The sequence below is a fragment of the Haliotis rufescens genome, unplaced genomic scaffold (genome assembly GCF_023055435.1).
Source record: "Haliotis rufescens isolate VD_foot unplaced genomic scaffold, xgHalRufe1.0.p SCAF_65, whole genome shotgun sequence".
Lineage (NCBI taxonomy): Eukaryota > Metazoa > Mollusca > Gastropoda > Lepetellida > Haliotidae > Haliotis > Haliotis rufescens.
This window is the reverse complement of record NW_025964356.1, coordinates 260030-286422: the sequence shown is the minus strand read 5'-3', so window position 1 is coordinate 286422 and position 26393 is coordinate 260030. Positions and strand designations below refer to the sequence as shown.

The window sequence follows — 26393 nt, the reverse complement described above, 5'->3', positions numbered from 1 at the left end:
AACACTAGGATGTGACTGATAGCCCGCTGTCTGACACTGTCTTCCAAAGCTCATCAGTTGCTTGGCTAATTTCTGGAAGAAAACTGGATTAAAATTGGAACTAATTCCTATACTGATTTCTGAAAGCTAATTGGCTAGTGCACACTTTAATTGCATTACAAAAGTAGCTTGTAATTGTTGCAATATCCAGTAATGACTGGTCCCTATCACCCTTACTGTCTATTGTTTGCGAGTAAAGGATTTTGATGATTTCTGGATTAATTGTGCATTTTGGTAAATGGACACATCACACGATTTTCACACTCAATTTCATAACTCATAAACATAATGGATGGTCAGGAAGAAGATGAACATGACGAGCATGTGGGCGTGCAGATACCACATGGTAAGAGAATGCTGTTGTCTAATTTGACACCTCCATCGCTGCTGTAAATGTCGGGGATTTGGTAGATGATTGGAGAACGTGGAAACAGGCGTGGCAGAACTTTGTGATTGTCTCACAACTAGATGATAACCCAATGAATTATCAAGCTGCTGCTTTATTGCATTCTATAGGAACTGATGCACTAAAAGTCTACAGTGCAATGGAATTCTTGCCGGAAGAACACAGGGATGTGACTATTATAATGGTCAAGTTTGATTAACACACAATTGGAGAAACTAATGAGACGTATGAACAATACATTTTGAACAATCATGTACAGGCAGAAGGAGAAACTTTTGAAGAATATCTCACAGCTATTTGCACACTCTGTCAGAGCTGTAACTGTGGTGAATGTTTACATGAATGTCTACGTGAATCACTATTAAGGGACAGAATAGTGACAGGGATCAGAGACCCTTACACCAGGAAAAGTGCTGATGGTGCTGTGCTGTTACAACAAGACAAGCCAATTGCATACGCTAGCCGTATCCTAACACCAGCTGAGTCTGGGTATGCACAGATTGAAAAAGAAATGCTGTCTGTTTTCGGACTTCAAAAATTCCACACATACACATTTGGTCAGAAAGTTACAGTGGAAAACAATCATAAACCACAAGGCAATCACCAACAAACCCTTAGTTGTGCTCCAAGACGACTATACAGTCTATGATTCTGGCTATGCAACAATGTGAAGCCACTATCAAGTCCAAGAAAGTTGCAGATGTTGTCTTTGCAGACACATTGTCAGGAGCATTAACTGATGACAGGATAAAGCAGATCAGAGAAGAGACTGAAATTGTAATGGTTTTCCTTTGTCAGCCAGATGCCTCCAACGTTGAGGAAGAAACAAGAACCAGATTACTCTAGACTTAACACTGGGCCATCATTTAGGCTGCCGACACCAAGTACACCAAAGGAGAAAGGCTGGAGAAGTTCTCAGCTTTTTGATGTAAAGATTGTCGATTCTAAAAAGGATGCAGATGGAACTGATGTGGTTAAAGTCCACTACATATAGGGTTTTCCACAAAGTATGACCAGTGGGTGAAGGCATCTTCCACTGTAACAAGGTCATCCCTTATCAGCAGTGACCCAAAAGATGTTTTTCTTTTTAATGTCTTGTCCATGGTGAAGGACTATCACACTGTTTCCAGAGGGGTAGATTCAAAGGTTGTTATTCGGATACCAATAGCATCTCCAGATGTGACCACCTCACTCACTGATATTGCCCAAAATGTTTCACCAAGGTCCAGTTATGTAAGACATGAGTTCAGGTTCAATGATGTCCATGGACCAGACATCTAATTTGGAAATTATTGGTGGTACAGAATTGTTAACAAAGCAAATGATTTTGCTTATGTCAATAGGGAAACAGTTTTGTTTGGTTACTATGAGAGAAAATAGCGTGAGGAGTACACCCTGAACAATGAGCTCAAGCTTGTTCATAGAGGATTCATGTTTTTCTTCAGATTTGTCAATGAAAAGTGTAACAGAAATTATCTGTGTCTCTTAAGGTGCATACTGAACAACTAACTGAATGAACATGTGTCAAGGCCTTTGCCTTAAGCTGGTTGTGAATCTTAACTCAAGAAAGCATTTTTTCTACTCTCTCACATATTTGTTGAAATCTGCCCACATTTAACAAAATTCATGTTTCAGATTGTTAACTTACTTGAGACAGATATTGGGAACAAACGTTTAATACTGTTGGTAAAATAAGTTTGAATTCTTGTATAACTATAATTTGCCATTGAAAGAAGATTGTTTCAGTACACAGTGCTTCAAGAAATCTTTGAATGTAATCAATTTATCTGTATTATATAGCTTAGGTATGAATTTCCCAACCATTTTGTCTCTGTTCTATTGTGTTACATACTGCTCAATCATGCCACTTAACAACATGACTAGGAGATCAGGAATGACTGGCATATCAGATGTATTTAATGTAAGTGTATCAAAACTGACACTTTTTCAAGAATATAAGAGATTAACACCGGTGAAAAAACACATTTTCACCTGATATATGCAATGAAGTAATAACTGTTCTTTGCAGACAAAATCAAATTGACTGCAGTATTGTTAAGTATATGGCAAAATGTCATCTACAATGGCTTCATATTTGAGAAAGCTTATTTCAAAACATGATACAACTAGATGGAAGGGTGGGAAGCAGTATAAGGCTCTGTTAGGTACATGGGAGAAGGAACAATATTCCTTTTAAGTATTTGTGTCTGAACACAATATAAAAACATTAAAATCAAAATTGTTAAAAAGAGTGTCTTATCTACACAAGTACAATTAAATCTTCTCTTCGGAAGGCCAAATCCTTACTTTTACAAAATGTAAATCTAAGGGAAAAGGTTCAATTGCTATCCACAAAATTGTTAAATGTACAACAAGGAAACTTGCTTTCAGGTGTGTCCAATAGAGGCTCATTGAAATTGCACTTTCCTTGTGGGTAGGTGTCCAGGTCCCAACAGTATAAAAGGAAACATATGATTGTAAGAGACTGTAAACAATCTTTTGCATTTTTGGACAGATGTGAGCTTGAACCTACTTCAGTACAAGCTCTAGACAATGAAGGAAGGCAAATCCAGATATCTATGAAGAACATGGTCAAAGAAATCTTTCCTCCTAATGTGGAGTTGAACAAAGTTGTTTATGTGAAAGATTCAGAAGATATTTCAAACAAGGCTTACCATGAACTATCAATGATAGTACCTACCCTTCCAAGATCTCACAAAGTTCTTAAAAAAATTCAAGGAATGTAACGAAAATGTTTTAATTCATGACACACCACATCCAAGCTTTGGGGTTCAGCAGTCTTTGAAAGAAAGACTCATTAGCTGTGTTTCACATATTCTAGAAATGAAACATGACACCACCAACATTTTACAAACAAAACTTATTCGTGTGAAACTTACAGGTGATGGAACACAGTTTGGGAGAAGGAGAACTTTTATCAATTTTGGGTTCACAATACCAGATGATGTGCTGTGTACTTTAGTAAAGGGGAACCATCTGTTAGCAGTATTTTCTGCAAAGGAAACTTATGATTGTGTTTCAACTGCACTTTTTCAAATTATTGAAGAAGCTAAGAACTTAGAATACATTCATCTTGATGGTGTGTGTTTTCAAATCGAGTTTTATCTGGGAGGGGATTTGAAATTTCTCAATATGATCTCTGGAATTGCGTCCTGTTCATGTAAACACAGTTGTCTGTTTTGTAAATGTTCGGCTTCAGACAGACACGATACTACTTTGCAGTGGTCAGTGACTGACGTGAACCATGGGGCTAGAACAATAGAGGAGATCATTGTTTTGGCCAGAAAGAAATCACAAAATTTGAACTGTGTCCACACTCCCCTCTTTGATTTTATACCTCTCTGGAGGAGAGTACCTGACATGTTACACCTGTATCTTCGTATTTCTGACCAACTGGTGAAGCATTTGATATCAGAACTCAGGTTAATGGACAACATTGCCAGATGCACCAGTATTTACACCAGAGGCAAGTGCTCTAATGTATCAAAATTTGAAAATTTTGTTAAAGGATTGGGAGTTGATTTTCAATTCAGAAATGATAGGGAGTCTGGTAGGTTTAGGTTTAGAGATTTTACTGGTCCTGAGCACAGGAAAATTGCAGAGAACATAATCTACTTAAACAAGAAAGATTTGAACAGAGTGAAGTTTTAGCTCTTGATGAGAGATGTAAAAGGTGGGTGGCCACTTTTGGACTTGTTTACCAAAGCAAAGATGTGACGCCTTATATGCACATTTTGGCATATCACATCACAGATATGCTTAAAATACATGGTAATTTGGTGACATTCAGCCAACAAGGATTTGAAAAGTTAAATGACAGTACAACTAAATGGTATTTTCGTTCTACTTCTCATAAGGGCAGGGCAGATCTCAAACAAATCATTCTGAAACAGAATAGGCTTGAATCCCTTGAATGTTGTAAAAGAGTTGTACTGAAAGCAAATTGCTCGGTGTGTGACAAGTGGGGTCACAATAAAGGGTCATGTGACCTGAGTGACTGAGACATTGTAGTGGGCAATTTGTAGGAGTATATTACTATAACAGGAACTGTTTAATGCAGTGTGATAGTATAGCACCAGTGCTTTCTTGAGTGTAGATGCACTTCGTCTTCTATCTTGTTCTATGTTGAGGACATACGTTCGGAAAGTATGTGGTATACATTTATTATACATTGTCATTGTTCAGATTGAAACAAGATAAGTGATAATATTTCTGATACGTTTTATTGATGCAACAATATGATGTAGGTACACTTTGTGATTTATTGTTAATGGGTTATTGGACCAAACCCTAGTTTATCATATGTGATAAAACTTGTTCAGGTAACTTTTTCAGTTTAAATATGTTTTATCAAATTTTGCATCTGAGCCTCATACGTTTTGTTAAACTGATTTCACTGTTTATAAAAAAAAACACATTTTACTTATGGGCAAAGACCGTTTGCATGATTGTTCTGCGAGATTCGCAAAGCCCTGCTATTTTTAGTGGAACGAAACTTGGAAGTTTCTGTGACACTTCTGTGTCAAGCTTATTTTTCAAAGTTTAAAGCATATTTATGATTATGACGTGCTTTAACATTAATAGGGTGAACAGGATTAAGTTCTTCAGATATAATGTTATGGTACTGATTGATAGCCAAATATGGACATCTTAGCAAGGCTAGCAAGAATCATACCTGTTGTATGTCTGACAAGCTTATGCCTGAAGGTGATGTAATTTTAAAGAGACACAACTCTTCTGTTCAGATGTTACACATTCTTATGGCACTTTAATAAAGGAATATAATGTGGAATTCATTTTTATTTTAGTTGTATCACAGAATTCATCCCAAAAAGTAAACTTGGACTCGATGTGTTAGCAAAACCTCATCCATGCATCTTACTTTTTCAAATCCAGGATTTGTTTGCACCTCCTGGATTAATAGGACTTCTGAGTGTATTTGTTTGAATGAGAAGAAAATGTTATGTTGAAGTAGGTGGTTTAACGTCACGTCCAAGATTATTGCACTTATATAGCGACGTGCATGCACGTGTATGTGTGTGTGTGTGGCTGCTTGTGCTAGTCCGGACTGATGCCGATTTATAGTGCTAGCACACTGAGATACCATGCCGCAGTTTAACATGAATACCCCACTCAGACACAGTATACTGACTCCAAGCCGACCAGTCCTTGTTTTAGCCCCTTAATGCCGAGCACCAGACAGGGTAACAACAAGTACCATCTTTTAACGTCTTTTGGTATGATGCGGCTGGGGATCGAACCCTGGACCTTCCGCTCTCCGGGCGGACGCTCTACCTTTAGACCACGGAGGCGGTCTTATGTTGAAGTAGCCTCTGACATTACACTCAGCCTATCCAACTGTTATTAATTTTATCATGGAGCTTTGGAGAAGGGTTTATAAATGGCTAAAGATCTGGTCTTTAGATCAAATAGCATATAGATATCAACCGGAATCAAGCCATTTTGCATCAACATCTATGTATGGCGGCATTTGTTTTACTGAAAGAAATTTTTACCTAACATAAAAACTTCTCATTTTTACCTCATAATGGTACGGTATAGACACACTCTCTCTCTCTTTCTCTCTCTCTCTCTCTCTCACACACTTTCCCCCCCCCCCCCCCCCTCTTTCTCTTACACACACATACCACTGAAAATAAATTTGTTTTCCACACATAAACCTTACATCCTCGAGTGTATAAATGGAACACCCCACTTCACACGAGACTGTTGCAGGAAACATTGTAAGCGATTTACTTCATTATAGCATCATTTCTGCCTCAAGAGTTTTCATAAACTCTTGTTACGCTTACAAATCAAAATTAACAACAAAAACAGGTTCTCCGAGTTTGTGTGGCACTCTGAGCGAGGGATTAATGCTTAAGTCTTCAAAATAAGGGACAAACAACAAAATTGTTCCACATACTGGTTTATTACAAGTCTAGGTCACTATACATCGAACGATATACATGTTTTTCAAGTCCGGTCACGACTGGTTACAAACCATGCACAGAAATATATGGAGACATTGTTCCAAGAGGAGTTTGTGTAATATCTGATAAACCAATGGAAGTATTAATACACCAATGATGGACCAAGCAAAATTCTTATCTGTCTTATAGACAAATCACCACAGGCAGTACAAATGAGCCAGAAAACACTGAGTTTATGTTAAACTAAGAAAAATGCTTCACAACAGCAAAATTTGATGGGCACAGTATTTAAATTACATAATTGGTGACCCGGAGTAAGTCTATCTGTCTAGCTTTCCAGCCTTTCAATCTTCAATATACTTGAAACATGTCACTGTTAAGACCTACCTAGCTGGGGTGAGGTTCTTTTACCTGCAACGTGGCATTACCACGATATTCGACCATCGTGGATCCGGGGCTTCGTCGAACAGACTGCAGTCCATCATGAGAGGTTACAAGAAGTTGCAAGCTCCTACTCCAAGAAAACGACTTCCCATCACCTACACAGTGTTGGCGCGAATCGTGTGTATACTGCGTGCAGGAGTACTCGGACCGTTAAATGACCTTGTAATGGAATGCATGTGCTTAACTGCCTTCTTCGGGTTTCTCAGATGTGGAGAAATCACGTGTACTGCCAGGTTTGATCCCAGCGCCAACATTTGTTTGAGTGACATCCAGTTTGACTTCGCTAAGAGGAAGTGCACTATCCTGTTGAAAGCTTCCAAGACGGATCCATTTCGAGTAGGCATCCCCATAATATTGTTTTCTAATAGTCGCTTGTGCCCGTTCTCAAGTTTGAGGAAGCTCTTCCATACCAGAACTCTTCAGCGAGCTTCTAGTGAGGATGCACTATTTGTGGACGCTCAACACCAGCCCATCACACGGGCAGCGTTTCTGTCCTGGCTCAGCAGAGTGCTGACTAGGGCCGGTTTTAACTCAAACGAGTATAGTGGGCACTTGTTCCGTATCGGTGCTGCCACCACCGCAGCTAGTGCCCGGGTGGAGGACCACCTAATTAAGACTATGGGCCGCTGGAATTCAGACTGTTTCCAGAGATATATTAGAACTTCAGAAGAGACTCTGCTTAACGCACAGCGGTCGTTATGTGGACTCTAATCTACATAGACTCCATGCCATATTCGTATTAGTTCGCAGTTATCCGGTTCGTGATCATGTATCTTACTCATCTTTGGGGGCATTCGGTCGTACACAACCTCGTTTGGGCATCCCAAGCCATTGCATGCCTCAGGCAGCAGCATTACATGGCTTGGGGCCCCAAAAATTCCTTACCTACCTGGTCCGGCGCAGCCACCAGTTCACATTCCATACCCGCAGGGTACCCCTGTCATTCAATCTAATAATAATCTGCACCTTTTCCTCAAAACCTCTCTACCCGCAGGGTAGCCCTATCCTCGCAGGCCAGCACGGCCCTAGAACTAACCCTCATCCGCAGGACATCCCGTGTGCGACCAAGCAGCCCCCTTGTATATAGCATATTTATCCGAATGTGTATTAAATTATATTGTTTCCTTTACCAGAACTCTAGCAAAACATATTAAACCGGGAGCAACATATCAAATCTCGAGAATGCATACAAACTTATAAATACAGAGTAAAACCAAACACAGGCCAACAAAATTTAATCAGCATACTTGGCACATGAGTTGACATTCCCTCTCACATAACAATCACACTTTCACATTCACAAGGCGTCCCTTCTTCCACACGAAAGGCGTCCCCCTCCACAAACTCTCATGGAATATCAGATTCATATGTCCAAGTGCACAAATCTACTTAACTAGCCATAAAAGAGATGATGAAACTATGATACATAATCCACAAACCTTGGATTGGCACAAACGTGCCGACCAGCTCTGGTTACATAACTAGTATCAGACACTGCGGGAACTGTTTCCAACACCTTGCTACTCAAACGACTCAGTGAAGAAGATGGTGCAGGCGAAAAAGTGACATCTCGAAACCCACTAAACGAACTAGTGTTACCCCTTTGTCCAAACAAAGTTTCGAACCCAGTAACACCAGTCTGCCTGGAACCAACACTTTGTGCACTACCCCCATCAACAGACAGCAGACAGAATAGTTCCAGAACGTTCATCTTGCCTAGGCCTGACATAGTAACCTACCGCCGGCCTATTTCCCTGTGAAGAAACCAAACCCGTCCTCTCGTTATCTACAGTATTTACCACAGGGGTACCCCCACCATCCTCTGGCTCAGAACCACTAGTGCTAGCCAAAACCTCCTCTACCCTAGTATCCAACGCTAGTTTCTTCAACCGGTTCACATGTACCACTTCTCGCCTATAACGTCCATTGATCTTACCCTTCACTCGTACAACAACAGGATTTATCTTTTTAGTAACCTCTAAAGGCCCTACCCAAGGCCGGGTCAACTTACGAGATCTGCCTCGTTTGACTCTAGGGTAATGCAACCAAACCATATCGCCAACTTGTAGGTCACCTTGGGTGGTATGTCTGTCATACTGTATCTTTTGTTTTTTGTGACTGGCTTCCAAATTTTCCTCTACTACCCTAAAAGCATCCTCAAAACCCTGTTTCATGTGTCTCACATAACGAGGTAACTCAACTGACTCCTGTCCAGTTCCCGACCAAAAACCAGATAGTTAGGTGAAAACCCTGTGGATTCCTGTTCCGCACATCTGAAAGACATAAGCACTTTGGGAAGATGTCCATCCCAATCCCTCTGAGAGTCCTGAACATATTGGCTTAACATACCAGACAAAGTCCTATTGAATCTCTCTACCAACCCATCACTCATACTAGTCATAGGATGGTACAGCGTGGTCCTGGTCTTCTTAATGCCCAATTCTGCACAAACAGACTGAAAAACCTTAGACAAAAATTTGCGCCTTGATCAGAGTGTAACGAGACTGGCATACCAAATCGACATACAAATTCATCCACAAACTTCTTGGCAACCATTTCCGCCTCCTGACTGGGGATGGCATAAGCTTCCACCCACTTGGTAAAATAGTCCTGTACCACCAAAATATACCTATTTCCATTAGTAGTCACAGGCCAGGGCCCTGAAATATCCATTGCCACTCTCTGAAAAGGATAACCTGCCGTAAACCCATGCAACCTGGCCTTACCACGAGGGATTGGGGACTTTCTCTTTGCACAACCCGGGCATGATTTTACCCAAACCTCTACATCTTTACGCCAACCAGGCCAATAATAACGGACCTTGACCTTCGACAGACTTTTTTTTATACCTAGATGTCCGCCTCCAGCTACAGCCTCATGAAATCCGTGCAAAATCTCCTTAACCATACTAGGTGGAACCACACTCTGGTTAACATTAGAGCCATCCAACTTCCTCATCAAAACCCCTTCCACAATTGCTAAGGAATCCCATTGCTGCATTAATACACTGACAAATTTTGTAAACGGGCTTTGTACTAGGGACTTATCTTGTTGATCCACGGCCGTATATAAGCTACTCAAATCACCTCGTTGTGCTTGTTCTAACAGAAATTGAACGGACATTGCTAGAATTTCAACTCTATTGCACTGTCGACAAGGTGTGCGGGACAATGCATCAGCATTTCCATGCTTCTCTCCAGGTCTATGTTTGATCTCAAAATCATACTCAGATAAAACCTCTAACCACCGAGCTACTTGTCCCTGGGGTTCCTTAAACCTCATTAACCAGGTTAATGAGCCATGATCGGTCCTGATAAGAAACTTCCTGCCCATAAGAAAATGTTTGAAATAAGTCACACCTGTCACAACGGCTAACAATTCTCTCCTGGTGACACAATAATTTCGTTCAGGTCTAAACAAAGTTCGACTCCCATATGCTATGATACGTTCTTTCCCTTCCTTTTCTTAAAGACTTAACACAAAACCCAGACCAACTCCACTGGCATCAGTGTCTAAAATGAAAGGTTTCTCAAAATCAGGATATGCCAAAATGGGAGCAGAAACCAACAAACTTTTCAACAATTCAAAAGCACTCTGACAAGCCTCAGACCATTCGAATTTTACTCGCTTTTCAGTCAACCTCTTTAACTCTTTCATCACTGGCTGCCCCAGAGTTATGTCCCTTGAGACCCTGCAGTCCCTGACACTGACAAGGCCTGTACACTGGCCTCCCTGGCAGTATTATTGGAAAATCACACTATCATTTTTGATGCACTTTTTCTACCAGAAGCTTGCTTTTAATATACATCTATCATATACCATTGTAAAGAGGATTAAGTATACTTTAATATTCTTTGTTGTTATTGTCTCTAACCTTTGTTATTTTCTAATTACAGGTGTTTACAAGTGAAATAAAACTTGAAAACACTGAAAAAATGAAAACAGACAATGAATTTTGGCTCAAATTGTATTACAAATCAAAAAATAAATCACAGATACAAGGTAAACATAACACAGTGGTCTTGTCATCTTGGACGGCACAGGTTATCCCAGGTGTTACAGGTAAATTCTCTTCATGCACATCTGTAAACAAATAAACAAGTTTACAACTCTTGGTACTGACTTTATTTTCTATACTGATGTCACATATTACTTATGATACACTTACAGCCTCTTAGGTAAACTTGTTAACGCAGGTAAACTCGTTAACACAGGTAAAAACACAAGTATTTGATTTATTTTGTTCTTTTTCAGGATTTGAAACAAAAATTAAGTATTTAAGTTTTTAAATAGTAATTTATCACATTACCTTAACATTAAACCACAGCTACTATAAGAATGACATCACAGAGAAGATATCACAGATTGATCTGAAAGGAGGGAAAGATTGTAAAAGGACGGAAAGATTGTAAATTCAAGTTCTGCAAATATACAAGTTGTGATAACAATTTACAATACACTGCTATTTACAATTGCATAATAAATTAAATCAGTACTTTATTACATCAATTAATAAATAAATAATTATTACAATTACGAAAATTTAAATTAAGATGTAAAAAACAAGAAAACAAACATGAATAAGGAAGTAAATTTTATTCAAATTGAGCGAAATATAAGGACATAGGACAAACCGGCAAACTACAATTCGGATTGCGATCAGAAAATTAAATTTAAAAAAAAAGAAAGAGATACGTCATGCCACTCACCTTTGTTGTTGTTGTGATCGCTCGTTCACGTGTAGGCTGCATTCTCATTCGTTGCACTGTTAATCTGTTCAAACACAGAATCATTGTAAAACAGTTGGAAAAAATCAATAGCACGATACTTCACTCACCGTGTCAATATATATTCTTGAGTCCGGTCGCCTCTTCAAAATCCCTCATGTCTCCACCGTTGTGGTCCCTCTGCCACTTCTATTTTTGAAAGTTGGTGGGGGGGGGGGGGGGACACCTCGTCGAAACCGTCAAAATCTTCACGAAAATATTCGCGAAATTCCCTCTCCCCTTCGCGTAAATTATTCAAATCAAACACATTATTATTCCCAATAGAGTCGTTGTTAGTCATCTGATCACTATCCGAATCGTAGTTGGCCGCCATTACGCTAGATTTACGATTCAAGCGAGAAAAATACCTGTCGCGAAAACAGGTGACATTTGCGATTTTCGCGCCAAAAAGACTGGGAAATTCCATCGAATGACGTGTCATTACATGAAGATCTCGTTTCCATGTTTAGAACGAGATTACACACGAGAAAGGAAGTAGATAGAGCGATTTTGTAAACACGGTCGTCCCGCCCGATTTATCGGGCAGCCGTGTGTGGGGCTTGGACAGTAGCCACCCAATTTTTCAGGCAGCCGGGTACTGGGACAGGGTTTATGCTGCCCGATAAATCGGGCAGTCGGGCGAGAGGGTTAAACAATTTCATAATCATAGTCTTCAAATATATCTGACACATCACTCGGTTGACCCACCGGGTTCAAAGACTTGGAAAATCTCAGAATAACACTAGCACATAGATTCTAGCAGAAAATGTCACCGTAAAACACACGCTATATCATTATGATAAACATGATAACCTAGACTAAAATGGTGTGACTGGGCAAAAACTAATACAATTACCTCACCATACCGAAAATACGTGTGTGTACAGACAGATCCCAGCAAGCTTGCCCTCGGAGCCAGACGCTCACTAAAGCTCGTGAGGCACGTACGGCCTTAAGTCAACCTTTCCAGAAGGCCCGGATGCAAAAACACCCGTATGAAACGAGGTACTGTCCTGTTCCGGTCGTTGCTAGGATAATCAGTTCTGTAAATTTCCGTTACAACATGTTTTGACTTGATGAAAACTGTAACATTGAGCAAGGCGTCCTTGGCCAATACAAAGGGAAACCACTCTCAACAAAAGTATGAGCGAAGATTAGCTCCCCCTGAGTTAATTATCAATAAGGTCATGGTCATTACTATAACCTGCCGACACCTTCCTTTTTTATCCTTCCCAAATTATCAAAATGGTACGTTGTTTCAAACTTCTTCAGCATGGACTTGGATAGAAATATATTTTAAGCTATCGACTCCACAGTTATGTGGATCGCTGTCGCGATTAAGAACATTAATCATTGATGCGTTCTTCGTGTTTTCAAAGTGTCAATTTGAATCAAACAGTTTAACAAATTGAAATGTCAATGTTTGAACGTAAAGCAGACTGAGTATTTGGCAAAATATCTATGGCAAAGTATGCCGCCATCTTGGATGAAGATAAAATAAACTTACGACAGGTGTGGGGCTATCTTAGATTTACGACAAACTTAAGATATCTCAGGGCTGCGATAGTTTTGAAAATAGGCTACCATAGCCTAAGATTTCCTTACGATAACTTTACGATAATTTCTGGGCTACGATCGTTTTGAAGATCTAGGCCAAGGTTACTAGTTGTCGCAGCGCGCATAGATCCGAAAACCAGGCCGGAAGCGACTGGTTGGACCTTCGCTTATATCATTTCAAAAGGAGAGTTATTGCCCTTTGGAACAAAAAGATCTGCCATTGTTAAATCATGAGTCGCTGGAGTGTGTAAATACATTATGAGGTTAGGTGAAATTGGGTTTAACGTCGCGTCCAAGATTATTGCACTTATATAGCGACGTGCATGTACGTGTGTGTGTTTGTGTGGCTGCTTGTACTAGTCCGGACTGATGCCGATTTATAGTGCTAGCTCCCTGAGATACCATGCGCAGTTGAACATGAATACCCCACTCAGACACAGTATACTGACTCCGAGCTGACCAGTCCTTGTTTTAGCCCCTTAAAGCCGAGCGCCAGACAGGGTAACAACAAGTACCATCTTTTAATGTCTTTTGGTATGACGTGGCCGGGGATCGAACCCCGGACCTTCCGCTCTCTGGGCGGACGCTCTACCACAAGACCACGAAGGCGGTCAAATACATTATGATGTCACAGTTGTAATTAATGACGTCACAAAGCTTCAATTACAGACATCCTATCCAAGCTGAAGAGTACATTTGGGACACTTCGGAGATGTTCTGTACTCATGTCCGAGTTTTACAGTGCCACTCAGAAGGATGGTGAAGATGTCACTGCTTGGAGCTGTCGTCTTGAGAGATATTACTCTACCAGTTGGTTTGTCAGAAGTCTATATCCCATGTAGACCAAGATGAGATGTTGAGGTCAAGGTTGTGGGATGGCTTGAATCCTACACTTAAGGGACTAGCAGGCTACAAATATGAGTCTATCAAGAATCTTGATGACCTTCACCTATGCCTATGAGAGTTGGAGTTTGACTTGCATCATGGGACTGTTCCTCAACATAAAAAGAAAAGAATACAGCAGAGCCTGACCACTTTTCTGAACTTAAAGATACTTTGAAACAAATGAAGTCGGAGATTACTGGCATACAGGATAATCAGGTCAGGTCAGGTCAGGTCAACCAAATGTTAGGCCTAGAGGTCGTGGTAGATCAGGATATCGAGGTTGTTATGGTTCCGCTTAAGACACATCAGCGTCAGTGAATCAGTCTGAGAGTGCTTCTGGATCAGATATTCCTCCATCCCAAGAGAGTACACAGCAACGACCGCTCCCTGTTTGTTGGAATTGTGGTTATACTGTCATCTTTCATTTGGTTGTCGTGTCTGACAGGATCATTGCCGGAGACCTTTAAACTCCAACAGGCCAATGGGCAGGGGGCACTTCTACGCCCCAGAGGAAGACATGTCATGGACAAGCTTCTGGGTCATGCTGATGAGGTTGAGCTACAGGTTGAGGGTGTACACAACCAGAGCTCTACTTGATACTGGAGCGACAGTGTCCTTTGTGTCGCAGTCTTTATATGATTCCTTCTTGAATCATTTACCAATTGAGCCTTTGGGTTGCATGATGAATATTGAACATGCTGGTGGTGATTCTTTGCCTTTCAGGGGTTTTGTTGACGTTGGAGTCAGTTCCGGTGGTTGTGGTCTTGGTGATAGTGTCACTTCTGAGTTGTTTCTTGTTTTACTAGGTACATCACAATACCTATTGGGTGAGTGTAAGTCTGCTTATGGTGTTTGTTTTCTTCAATGTGCTAACCTGTTTACTCCTTGGTATTTGACATTTCAGAGTATGGTTGTTCGAGGTAAGGAACTATCAAAGAATGGAGGAGTACTTGGCTACTTGAAGTAAGCAAGTAAGCAGAGACAAGCAGTGTGATGATTCCTCCCAACTCTCATGTCAGTATTAAGGGACAACTATGCCATAGCGTATCAAACTGTCAAGTATGTGCCCTTGACAAGTTACTCAAGACTCAGTTTTACCTAGGGATCTTGATGTTGCACCTACTCTATTGACCTATGACCACACCAAGCCATATGACATTGATGTACTTGTGTCAAATGTAACCACTCAGACAGCTGTTGTATGTCCCAAGGATCTTTTATGTGAGCTTCAGCCCATCTCCATAGAAGGAATGACACCCACTATGCCTTCAGATCCTGTTACTTTGCTTGACCTGATAGAGTTTGACTGTGATGGACTTACTGAAGATGAGATAGATCAAGGACTCGGAGTTATTCAGCACTTCAGTAATATATTCTCCAAAAGTGAAGATGATATTGGTCACTCGTCACTTGTCCGACATAGGATAGACCTCGTAAACGACACACCTTTCAAACAACGACATTGTTGTATTCCTCCTGGAATGTTTGTTGATGTGAAGCAACACTTGAATGACCTTTTGTCTGCTAGAGTGATAAGGCCCTTGCACAGCCCTTGGGCATCCAACATTGTTCTGGTTAAGCGCAAGGATGGTCGTTTTCGACTTTGTGTTGATAACCATCAGTTAAATCAGAGGGCAATATAGGACAGTTATGCCTTACCCCGTATAGTGGAGCTTCTTGGCAGCCTTAGTGGGATGAGATTTTACTCAGTGCTGGACATGAAAAGTGGATACCACCAGGTGGAGCTTAAGGAAGCACATAAACAGCGCACAGCATTTACCATAGGCTCACTTGGGTTTTACGAGTATAACCGAATGCCTTTCGGTCTGTCCAATGAGCCCGCCACCTATCAGCGCCTCATGGAGCAGTGTTTGGAGGGTCTTCATCTCCGTATTTGTCTCATCTACCTGGATGACCTAATTATATATTCTCCAAGACCTTTTAGGAGCATGTAGAACACCTCAGACTAGTCTTGCAGTGTCTCAAGAAGTGTGGCCTCAAACTTGCTCCTAAGAAATGCAAGTTTTTCAAAAAGAAGGTCAGGTATGTGGGATATAAAGTGTCAGCTGAGGGAACTGAAGCAGACCCAGAGAAGATCGACAAGATCAAGAACTGGCCTGTTCCCCAAGAACCCTGAGGATGTTCCTCGTTTCCTGGGTTTCGCAGGGTATTACAGGATATTTGTAGAGAACTTTTCAAGGATTGCATGTCCTTTGTTGGGCCTTGATGCCCTCCACACCAAGTCACGGAAGCATGTACCTCCAATTGACTGGCACTGGGGAGAAGCACAGCAGGATTCTTTTGACATGTTGAAGTCCTGTCTATCAAGTCCTCCAGTTCTAGGATATCTAGACTTTTCTAAGCCCTTCGAGCTCCACACAGATGCGAGTGCTGAGGGATGAGGAGTTATGATATACCAGGAGCAGGATGGGGTATCTGGAGTTATAGCCTATGCCAGTAGAGAACTCACACGCTCAGAACGGAACTATTCAGCTCATAAATTGGAATTTTTGTGCCTCAAGTTGAGTGTGACCAAAAAGTTCCATGACTATTTATATGGACACAAGTTTTTAGTCTTTACAGACAACAACCCACTTATGCATGTGTTAACTACTGCACAGTTTGATGCCACAGGACATAGGTGGCTGGCTGCTTTATCCACGTACAACTTCACCAATAAATACCAACCTTGGAAGTCTAATGCGGATGCAGACTCCTTGATAAGATTGCCAGTTTGCGAGGAAGTCAGTAGTGAAGTTGTTTACGCCATCTGTGGAAAAGTGCAGGTATCCAACTTCGTAGAGACTATCTGTTTGTCTGCTGATAGCATGTCGCAGGATGATGTTTCTGTTGTTGAGGAACAATGCCGAACCAAGCCAGGGAGTGGAGTAAGATTCAGCGTAGAGACCCAGACTTGTTAGACATTATTGATTCTCCTGAATCAGGACAGAGATTGGACTGCAAGATGTACCTGTTATGACTTGTCTGCTCAAGAACTATGATCATTACAAGCTTCTTGAGGGTGTTCTCTACAAAGTTACTGTGACAGCAGATGGTACTCAGGAACAGCTAGTTTTGCCTTCAAGATGCAGACTTGCTGCACTGCGAGCCTGTGACAGATGCTTAAAGAGGAAAGCGACCACTGACTAAGCACAACTAATAAACATCGTGACCACACAGACCCTAGAGCTTATATGCATGGTGTTAGTGCTCACCGAAGACTTTACCAGGTATGTGCAGGCCTATTCATGTCGGAATACCTCAGCAAGAACAACAGCTGAACTATTCTTCAACAACATTACAGGCTTCCACAGAGAATACATTCTGACAAGGGTGCTAACTTTGTAGGAAACCTCATGACTGAGTTGTGCCAACTTTTGCGCACTGAGAAATCCTCCACTACCCCATACCACCCTATGGGTAATGGGATATGTGAACGATTCAATAAGACTTTGTATAACATGCTCCGTACGTGAGATTCTGAAGACTGGAAGACATGTGTTGGGCCATTAGTGCACGCTTACAGCACAAGGCATGAGTCCACTGGGTACTCGCCTTTTTACCTAATGTTTGGCGAAGACCCAAGGCTTCTAGTTGATGTTTTTTTTGGTCTTGACATACAGCCAAGCAAGCCAAGAACAACCTTGCAGTATACAAAGTCTTCGAAAGAAAGGTTTGACCAGGCCTACAAGTTTGCATATCAGGTGGGAGATCAATCAGTAGTATAGACAATGACAGTTCTGGACCACTTCCACCAGAGCCAGATTTATATTCCTATACTGCTACTACAGAGGGAATTTTTTATGTCAAAATGATGATATGATTCAATGATCGTCATGAGATTAAGCTAAATTGACTCTAGCTCACTACCACCTGAAGCCAATCAATGCTTCTATGATATAATTTTTTATAGACAATGACAGTTCTGGACCACTTCCACTGGAGCCAGATTTATATACCTATACCACTACTACAGAGAGAATTTTTTATGGAAAAATGATGATGCGATTCAACGATTGTCATGATTCGTATTAAAAGAAGCATCAATATTAATTAATAATGGATAAAATTTACTATAGCCCACAGGGATATTGGAAAGGTATAGGAGCAATACAAAAATTAGCCACCTTGGCTAAGGTACCTAAAGATGTGGCCAAAGATTGGTTAAAGAAACAAGCGATGTGGCAAATATACTTACTAGCACCGCATTATATCCCGAGGAAGAAGTTTGATAGTCAAGCTATCGTTTGAAAGACTTAACTGGACATTAGCCGAACGTTTGTTTGGATATCAGTATGGGATTGAAAGAAGATCAACTGAATGGGTGACACGATTATCAGTTGTTGTATCAGCACTAAATAATGAAGTAACAAGATTAATCGGGAAGAAACCATCCAATGCGATTAAAATTAAATCTGTGACTTCCGAATCTTCAGCACCGAGGAGAGGCAAAGAACACAAACCTCCGGATAGAGTAAGCGTAAGATATTTATACCAGCCCGGTGAACTCGAAGGAGGCCAACATTGTGCAACCGATCCGATTTGGTCCCTTAAGATATATAACATTAGTCGGTTGGTTATGAAAGGAGAGCCTATTCTTTATTACATGTATCTTAAAGATCGACCGGGCAGGGCATTTGTACGAGAAGCGTTGCTCATAGTTCCCAACGATACAGTATTACCACCATAACCATAAGCATAGGTAGTTACATCATGATGTCTTGATCATTCTTAATCCATATATCCTGTGATTGACACTTCTTAAAGCGTTCATCTCGTGTTTGAATGTTCTACCATTGAATAATGCTTCTTTATACTGTTCGTGTTTGATATGCTTTTTTACCACATACTTGTTAACACCCTTAGCTTTTCTTATCTCTCCATTATCGGACTTCTTTACAGAATACATCTTAGGTCTTAATCCGACATACGCCGCTATAGGAGTCCCAGCACATTCATCCTTCATCTTACCAAACACCTTTTTATTTACTACGCTGTGCAGTGGATTATCTTTTGGGTAATCACTCATATTGTACATATCTATTTTTTCTGCCATATCTTTATACACATCCTCGGTTGGTATTTCCATCAATAAAGAATCTGTGTCAGTATATAACACCTCACACCTATTACCGTACTGCTTCTTAAGTTTGTTGTAATAAAAGTCATACATTAAGTGTTTTGACAAGTCAAGAATACTCATACCAACGTACACCGGTCTGTTGAATTTTATATTACTTTTCTGCATATGTAGTGTGGCTAAGTCGTTATCAAATATCTTGCTTCTGTTAAAAGCCGGACTGGCTATATAAGTTTCCGGAGTCTTTCTTCCTCATTAGATCTGACCAATTTAACATCAACAAGCTTCCTTAGATTCTCCATAGTTTTACCAAATACTGAGTTATTCATGAGCTTATATAGGTTCTTTTCGAAATCTCTGGTAGCCATCTTTCTTAAATCTGTGTTCAGTCTTATATAGGGCTTCATCCAAGGGCTTTGATCAAACTTAAGAACTCTGTGTATTTTCTTTAGTTTCATGCCTAATGATAGATATAACTGGAGATTTCTATAGTGAACTATATATTTTGTCTTATCCATCAAATTTGGTACGAGTTTTTCTATGTTAGCTAACCTAGTATTGCTCATCAATCTTTCGGGAGCTAGCGGATAACTGTTATGATCTTTGTGTAACTCTGTTGGATATTCCAAGTCAACTTCTAGTATGTATCCTTTATTGGAATCAGTGGGGATCGATATCACATCGATATCATTCACATCGATCCACTCAAAACCACCCATGGGTAAAGGTTGACTCTTATAAACCTAATTTTGATAACTGCCGTTGTAACTCATTGTCCATTCTACAGGCACCAATACCAGGAACGAGGTTTTACTCCCAGAGTAAAACCTGGGAAGAGGTTTTACTGGAGTTCAGTAAAACTCTTTCCCAGGTTTTAACGAGAATGAACCCTTGTCCCAAAACACCCAAGTAGGCTTGAAAGTCTTTGCAGATCACAAAAAAAAAAGGCAAACTATTTATCAGATTTCTTTAATGAAAATTAAAGGTCATTGTGACATTTCCGCGACTTTCCGTTATGCTTGACTCTGGTTCAGAAGGTGGGACAGACACAGTCGATGCGACGTTCTTCTTGGAATTTTCTTTGCTCTTTGGAACTTTGCAAGCCAACACATCTGAAGCCATTGCCTTTTGTTCATCACTCGTCCGTTTGTAGACCCTCACTGCATCACTCCTGTGCCCCGGAAGTGAAAATTTCAGTTTCATATATTTCGGTATAAATTTGTTCAAGAGCAAATTTAAATTTAATTCAAATGAAGATGGAAGTGTCATCGTATCGGTATTTAAACTTTTGACAGCGATAAAATATAATCAGTAATTTTATTATTTCATACTTCTCAGAATTAAGATTCATGTCATAATTAGACATTGATTTCTTATAATCAGTTAGCATTACCATACTATTTCATACAGCATAGACTGGATAATGGTTTTATCCGACATGCATACCATTTATCTTCCACTACATACCTGTTTGTTCACATATCTGCTGCTCACTGATGTTAGCTTCGTACAGCCGGTCGGCAGCAGTTGACCGGAGTGAATGATTGGTTTTCTTCCCTGTAATTCCGGCCATAGTACAGATCCGCTTCACTGTTGTCTGTATGGTATTGTGTCCCATGGGCGATTCAAGATACCATTTTCTGTCCTTCGTCTTCTTCAAGGGAGTGAAGTAGAAAGTGTTTGCTCGTGTTGAAGAAGGTGGACTGAAATATACATCGATACATGTAGTTCTGCACATAGTGTCAACATGAAAGTGGTAGATCTGGGAATGATTAATGAATCTAGAATTATATTAGATGATCTCTTTACGTTTTATACTGGTGTTTTCAATTATAGTCACATGCATTTTCTGATTATTCACAAATAGGCTACACATACTTCTTAATACTGTGGTTATGAGCAAATATGATAAATTGGCAGAAATCGAAAACTTACCAAAGAGACTTGTATTTTTCAATCAGTCGAAGGTAGCATCTTTCTGGGTGTTCGACATTTTCATAGGCACGGACATTTTTCTTTTGCATTTTACGATGTTTGATCCCTCCTGGATTGGTTTTAGAAACATCCTCTGTGTACTGCAAATATCAGCGCCCGTTCTGGTCAGTATGTGGTCCTGTAATCTGTGGATTCTGGTGTAGTCTCAGACTGCGGTGTTCCTTCCCACCACGCAATGCAAAGTTTAGTCCTAGTAAAACAGAAATATCATTTTAGTCTGTTGCAGAAAATGCGCAAGTAACATGTCATGCAATATTATTGTATTATAATGAACTAAATGACAAACTTATTTGCTAAAGGGTTACAATTTATTAGGCGAATCTATTCAAAGAAAGTTAAATCATAGTGTTTTCAATATGGTGTATAGCACGAAAATGTACTCACCAGTAAGATAAAGCATGTTGTCGAGTAGTTGTTGTGGATTATCTTCGCCCAATGCTCCCTATTCCCAGAGAGTATTCTACTCGGCTCTGGATATCACCTCTGTTGGTTTCCGACAGTCTGCACTGAAACCACTTGCACATCTTTCTCTCATGCATGCGTCTAGACCTTTTCTACATTCGTTGAAGTCCTCATCATCCATAAGATTGAAAGGTGATCCGTTAAGTTTGAGAGCTGAGGCTATTGCTGTGAAAAGGCCCTACACCGTTATAGCTGGATAGGACGTACCATCAACTTTTCTCGCTTCAAACACAAAGTATTTCATAGCAGTATTAAGATCTTCAGAGTCCATTTCCAACAGATCATCTTTCAATACCGACAGCGAAATGGCGATATCATCATCGAGAGAACGTTGCCTACGCTCTTCTTGCCACCTTTTAAACACACTTTTCGCCCTGTCATTTTTATACTTTGTAGATTTGGGTATGCATGTTTCTAATTTTTTCTGGACCTCTGCTTCAGTTAATGGGTCAGCAAAGCGATAAGCAAAGGCACACTCATCATTATCATGGTAGTAGAAAAGAAAGTAGTGAATGGTGAGAACAATGCCCAAAACCTCCCTTTAGGAATGTCTGGAATGTGGGGAATGGTATGGCACATGTGGTCTGTTATGGAATATCTGGAATGTTTCGGAATGTCTTGAATGGTATGGCACGCCTGTTCTGTTATGGAATGTTGAGAATGGGTATTGGCATGTCTGGAATGTTGTCTGGTCTTTTATGAAATGTTGTAGACTGTCTGGAATGTGTACCTTTTATTTGTTAATAAACATGACAAATAGTATATAATCGCATTCATCAAGCTGAGTCGTCATTTGCATTTTTGAAATTGTTTGGAGCAGACTGGAATTCTCCCGACTTCATAACCTGTGAATATTTACCTTCTTTAACTATGCGAACGCGAACTATCGATAACATGTATGTATTTCTAATCGAATGGCTCTCCACTCAGTCCACATTTTCTATCCGAAAAAAACACCAACATAACAACAACAAAAACGTGTATAGCTATCAGATTGTGTTGGGACAGTCAGTTTAGAAATTGTGGAAAAAAATGTTAGGTAAGCTAAATTCAGAGAGTGTATGATACGCAAAATTAACGTGGTTAAAAATGTGAATCTTTTTTTCTGTTTTTTTTTACCTGGAAGTATGTCATCTGCGCAACGACAGGTTTAGCCGAAACAGTTGTTCATCGCTCCACTGAATGGTTTAAAGACAGAGATACATGCGTCAGGGATGCAAAGAGTTCGTTTACTGACCCTACTGGAAGCACTAAACAGGTAATTGTGCGGAAGATTTTCCCCGTCACGGTTGACGAAATTGATGTGGAAACTCGAAATAGTAGTCTTGAAAACATGTTAACTCTATGTTATGCTATGCATCTCGTCAAACACGTCAAACACTTGACAGCTGAATTATGTATAGGATGTTTGTTTGATAACGTCGAAACACCACATACCTGTAACACTTTAACAAAAGAAGAAATGGTAACGCGATATATTGACATTGCCTGGCAGCAGCTGAATGAGGATCACATGATTTCACAATGGCGTGAACTTATTGAAACAGACCCGAGCATGAGAGACACGAGTGACTTTGTAAGATGTCAATATCATTGTAAAGACTTCCTGAATGCTCAACTCAAGACGGAAGAGTGGAAAGACAAATTGAAGAAGCAAATTGTCAGACTGCTGTATTTGCAATCACGATGTGATTGAACTGACATAATCAAGATTTAGTCAAATAAAAATCATAGATCCAACGTTGTCTTTGTCATTTGCAATCATGTCTAGCAATAGAAAACATTCAAAAACAAGTGCAAAAGTGAGCGTGGCTCACTAATACCCCTGACCCACCTAGTGTGTCAGTAGTTACAAATTAAATAGCTAGGATAGGGTTAGGAAGGGTTCCCCCTAGAATCCAATATCTGAGAGTCACCTTGACTCAGCCTATGAATTTTTGGGAGTCAAAAATATTTTTTGAGAGTCAAATGTTTTATTGTATGATTAATGAAATTTAAAGTGTTCACTGTTAATGTTACACTTAAAGTTAAGTATCTTTTAAATATTATATGTCTTTAGTTTAAGTTAACAAGTGCTAATTAATGTTCTCAGCTGATTGTACTACAGAGAAATAAAGGATATATGAATGAAAAACAAAGTTTGTTGGTTTTATTTTTTCACAATCTTTAATTACTTCACAGCTCAAGAAACAATTTACAGTGACACTAATATAGGATGAATAAATAACATCAGTCTCAACTGTGAGACATAATTTTTAATCATGGATGGATATTAAAATACATTTCATGTCAGATTATAATTTAATACCACTAACTCATTTACATCTTTTATCTAGTTATATTGTATTATCTATCAACAGTGAAGTTGAACTGAAGAATTGTGAACACTCGTAATATTTTCTGGTTGAATACAGTTTATTAGCAACAACAAACACGCCCAAAGCTTTACATTTCGTATATACCATATTTATTCGTGTATAATACGCACCCCTAATTATGGGCAATTAAATCCTGAAAAAAATCTCTCGAATATAATATGCACAGACTCTTCTTCAGTCTCATTTCAGGCTGTCATGATCTGTCATCGGAAATAGCATAACAAATCCGAATTGAATTACCCAAGTTGATCCTGTTGTTACACTATCTGGTAATAAAAATGAGTTCTCTGTATATCTGACCTATGTTTGTCATCTATTTTATTAATTTTATTTAAAATTTCATTCAATAATGTTTACCTAAATTTCGGCAAAAACATGTGTCCCTCTGATACTTACAACTTCCATTTACCCCCGTTCCATAGGTTCCATACTGTGGCTGCGCCAAATCACATTATTCACCGCAACAATGATAATATTTTCTTTTGTTTCATTTTTTACGAGTCTACACATCTAGATAAACATATGTCATGGTTAAACCTTAGTGAGAAAATATGCTGAAACGTGAAAAACCTTGTCCATTTGTGTAGTTTTCCTTTGTTTACATCACATGCTGTCATCGAAGCCACACTGAGTGTGAGACTTACGTTCACTTTGATGAATAAATATATTTTGTCGTGTACCTCACAGTCGCACAGTTTTAGTAGCATATCTATATAATTATGCAAAACAATATGTAAAGCCCCCGGCTGTTCTGATTTGAGCGTATGTTTTAAAACGAGAGAAAAGTCTGGTCATGTGACAGGCTATGCAAATTAGCCCGTGGCAGTGGTGTTATGCAAAGTATGTTACTTCTAAAAACGACAATTAATTTAAAACTAGACGTAAATTTTGAGACGTTTGCATATATTGTCTTCAGAAAATGTTTATAAATTAAGTTCAGGTGAGTAGTTGTAATATTTTCATTCCAAAGCTGGCAAACAACAACATAGATATTTTGAAATTGTGTCAGTCATGACGCAGTCATTTCTTTCTGGACATTTTTTTCCTTAATTGAGAGTCATATACGCAAGAATTCTGCGTCAGGGGAAACCCTGGTTAGGGTTTGAAAAATTCATTAAAAAAATGGAAAATTAATAAAAACAATTTTTTTCTTTTGACTGCACCCCTTCATATGACACAGATTATATGTACTAAATTTAAGATGAATCCCTTGAAAAGTTTAAGATAAAGCGCGTGGCCAATATTTCGAACGGACGTTAGGATTTGAATAATTCATTAATAAAATGGAAAATTAATAAAAACATTTTTTTATTTTGGACTGCACCCCTCAATATGACACAGATTATTTGTACTAAGTTTAGGATAAATGCCTTGAAAGGTTTAAGATAAATCGCATGGACAAAGTTTTCAGACGGACGTTAGGGTTTGAATAATTCATTAAAAAAATTGAAAATTAATAAAAACAATTTTTTCCTTTTGACTGCACCCCTCCATATGACACAGATTATATGTACTAAGTTTGAGATGAATCCACTGAATAGTTTAAGAGAAATCACGCGGACAAAGTTTTCAGACGGACGTTAGGGTTTGAAAAATTCATAAAAAAATGGAAAATTAATAAAAACAATTTTTTTCTTTTGACTGCACCCCTCCATATGACACAGATTATATGTACTAAGTTTGAGATGAATCCACTGAATAGTTTAAGAGAAATCGCGCAGACAAAGTTTTCGGACGGCATTAGGGTTTGAAAAATTAATAAAAAAATGGAAAATTAATAAAAACAATTTTTTTCTTTTGACTGCACCCCTCCATATGACACAGATTATATGTACTAAGTTTGAGATGAATCCACTGAATAGTTTAAGAGAAATCGCGCGGACAAAGTTTTCGGACGGGGGTATAAAAATGTTGGAAGATTATTATTTTAACCCCAAAAAGAGTGGTGCATATTATGGTCAATCAAAATTTCTGTCTTCTTTGAAAAAGGGAGGTGAGAATTACAATTTGCAGGAAGTGAAAGAATTTCTCGAACGAAATGATGCTTATACTCTGCACAAACCAGTGAAACGCCGTTTTCCCAGACTGCGTGTACGCGTGAATAAGTTAGACAAAATGTGGGATATTGATTAAGCCGATGTCAGTCTCTATTCAAGCGCAAACAATGGGGTTCGTTATTTACTGATAGTGATATACACATTGTCTCGATATCTGTGGGTAGTTCCCCTAATGAACAAAAAGCCTGTGTCAGTAGTAGAGGGTTTTAAAATTATCTCGAAAGAGGGGTGACTGCCAAAAAAGATTAGGGTAGACAAAGGTAAGGAGTTCGAGGGTGTTTTCAAAGATTATGTAAAAGAGAAAGCTATTAAATTGATATTTGCTCAAAATGAAGACATGAAAGCTAATTATGCAGAGAGAGTTATTCGC

At 39.4% G+C, this 26393-nt stretch overlaps 2 protein-coding genes and 1 long non-coding RNA gene across 3 annotated transcripts in view; all 3 read right to left on the bottom strand.

Annotated features, from left to right (window-relative positions):
• Window positions 1-26393, bottom strand: part of LOC124124830 (protein N-terminal asparagine amidohydrolase-like) — a 178765-nt gene that overhangs the window by 57444 nt on the left and 94928 nt on the right. The window lies entirely within an intron of this gene.
• Window positions 10876-13510, bottom strand: LOC125375987. The gene is made up of 3 exons (XR_007218889.1): window positions 11553-13510; window positions 11153-11213; window positions 10876-10926 (listed from the first exon to the last, which is right to left on the bottom strand). It is a non-coding gene; the product is annotated as an uncharacterized LOC125375987 (long non-coding RNA).
• LOC124124829 lies at window positions 19722-21500 on the bottom strand. The gene is made up of 3 exons (XM_046488106.2): window positions 21067-21500; window positions 20599-20834; window positions 19722-20302 (listed from the first exon to the last, which is right to left on the bottom strand). Exons 1-3 carry the CDS (start codon window positions 21153-21155, stop codon window positions 20289-20291), a joined length of 339 nt encoding a protein of 112 aa, XP_046344062.1. The 5' UTR covers window positions 21156-21500; the 3' UTR covers window positions 19722-20288.

Coding starts and splice junctions, on each gene's coding strand:
- LOC124124829 (XM_046488106.2), bottom strand. CDS start 21,155: ATGCAAAAGAAAAATGTCCGTGCCTATGAAAATGTCGAACACCCAGAA. Junction 20,835..21,066: donor GAAAAATACAAGTCTCTTTG/GTAAGTTTTCGA, acceptor TGTATATTTCAG/TCCACCTTCTTCAACACGAG.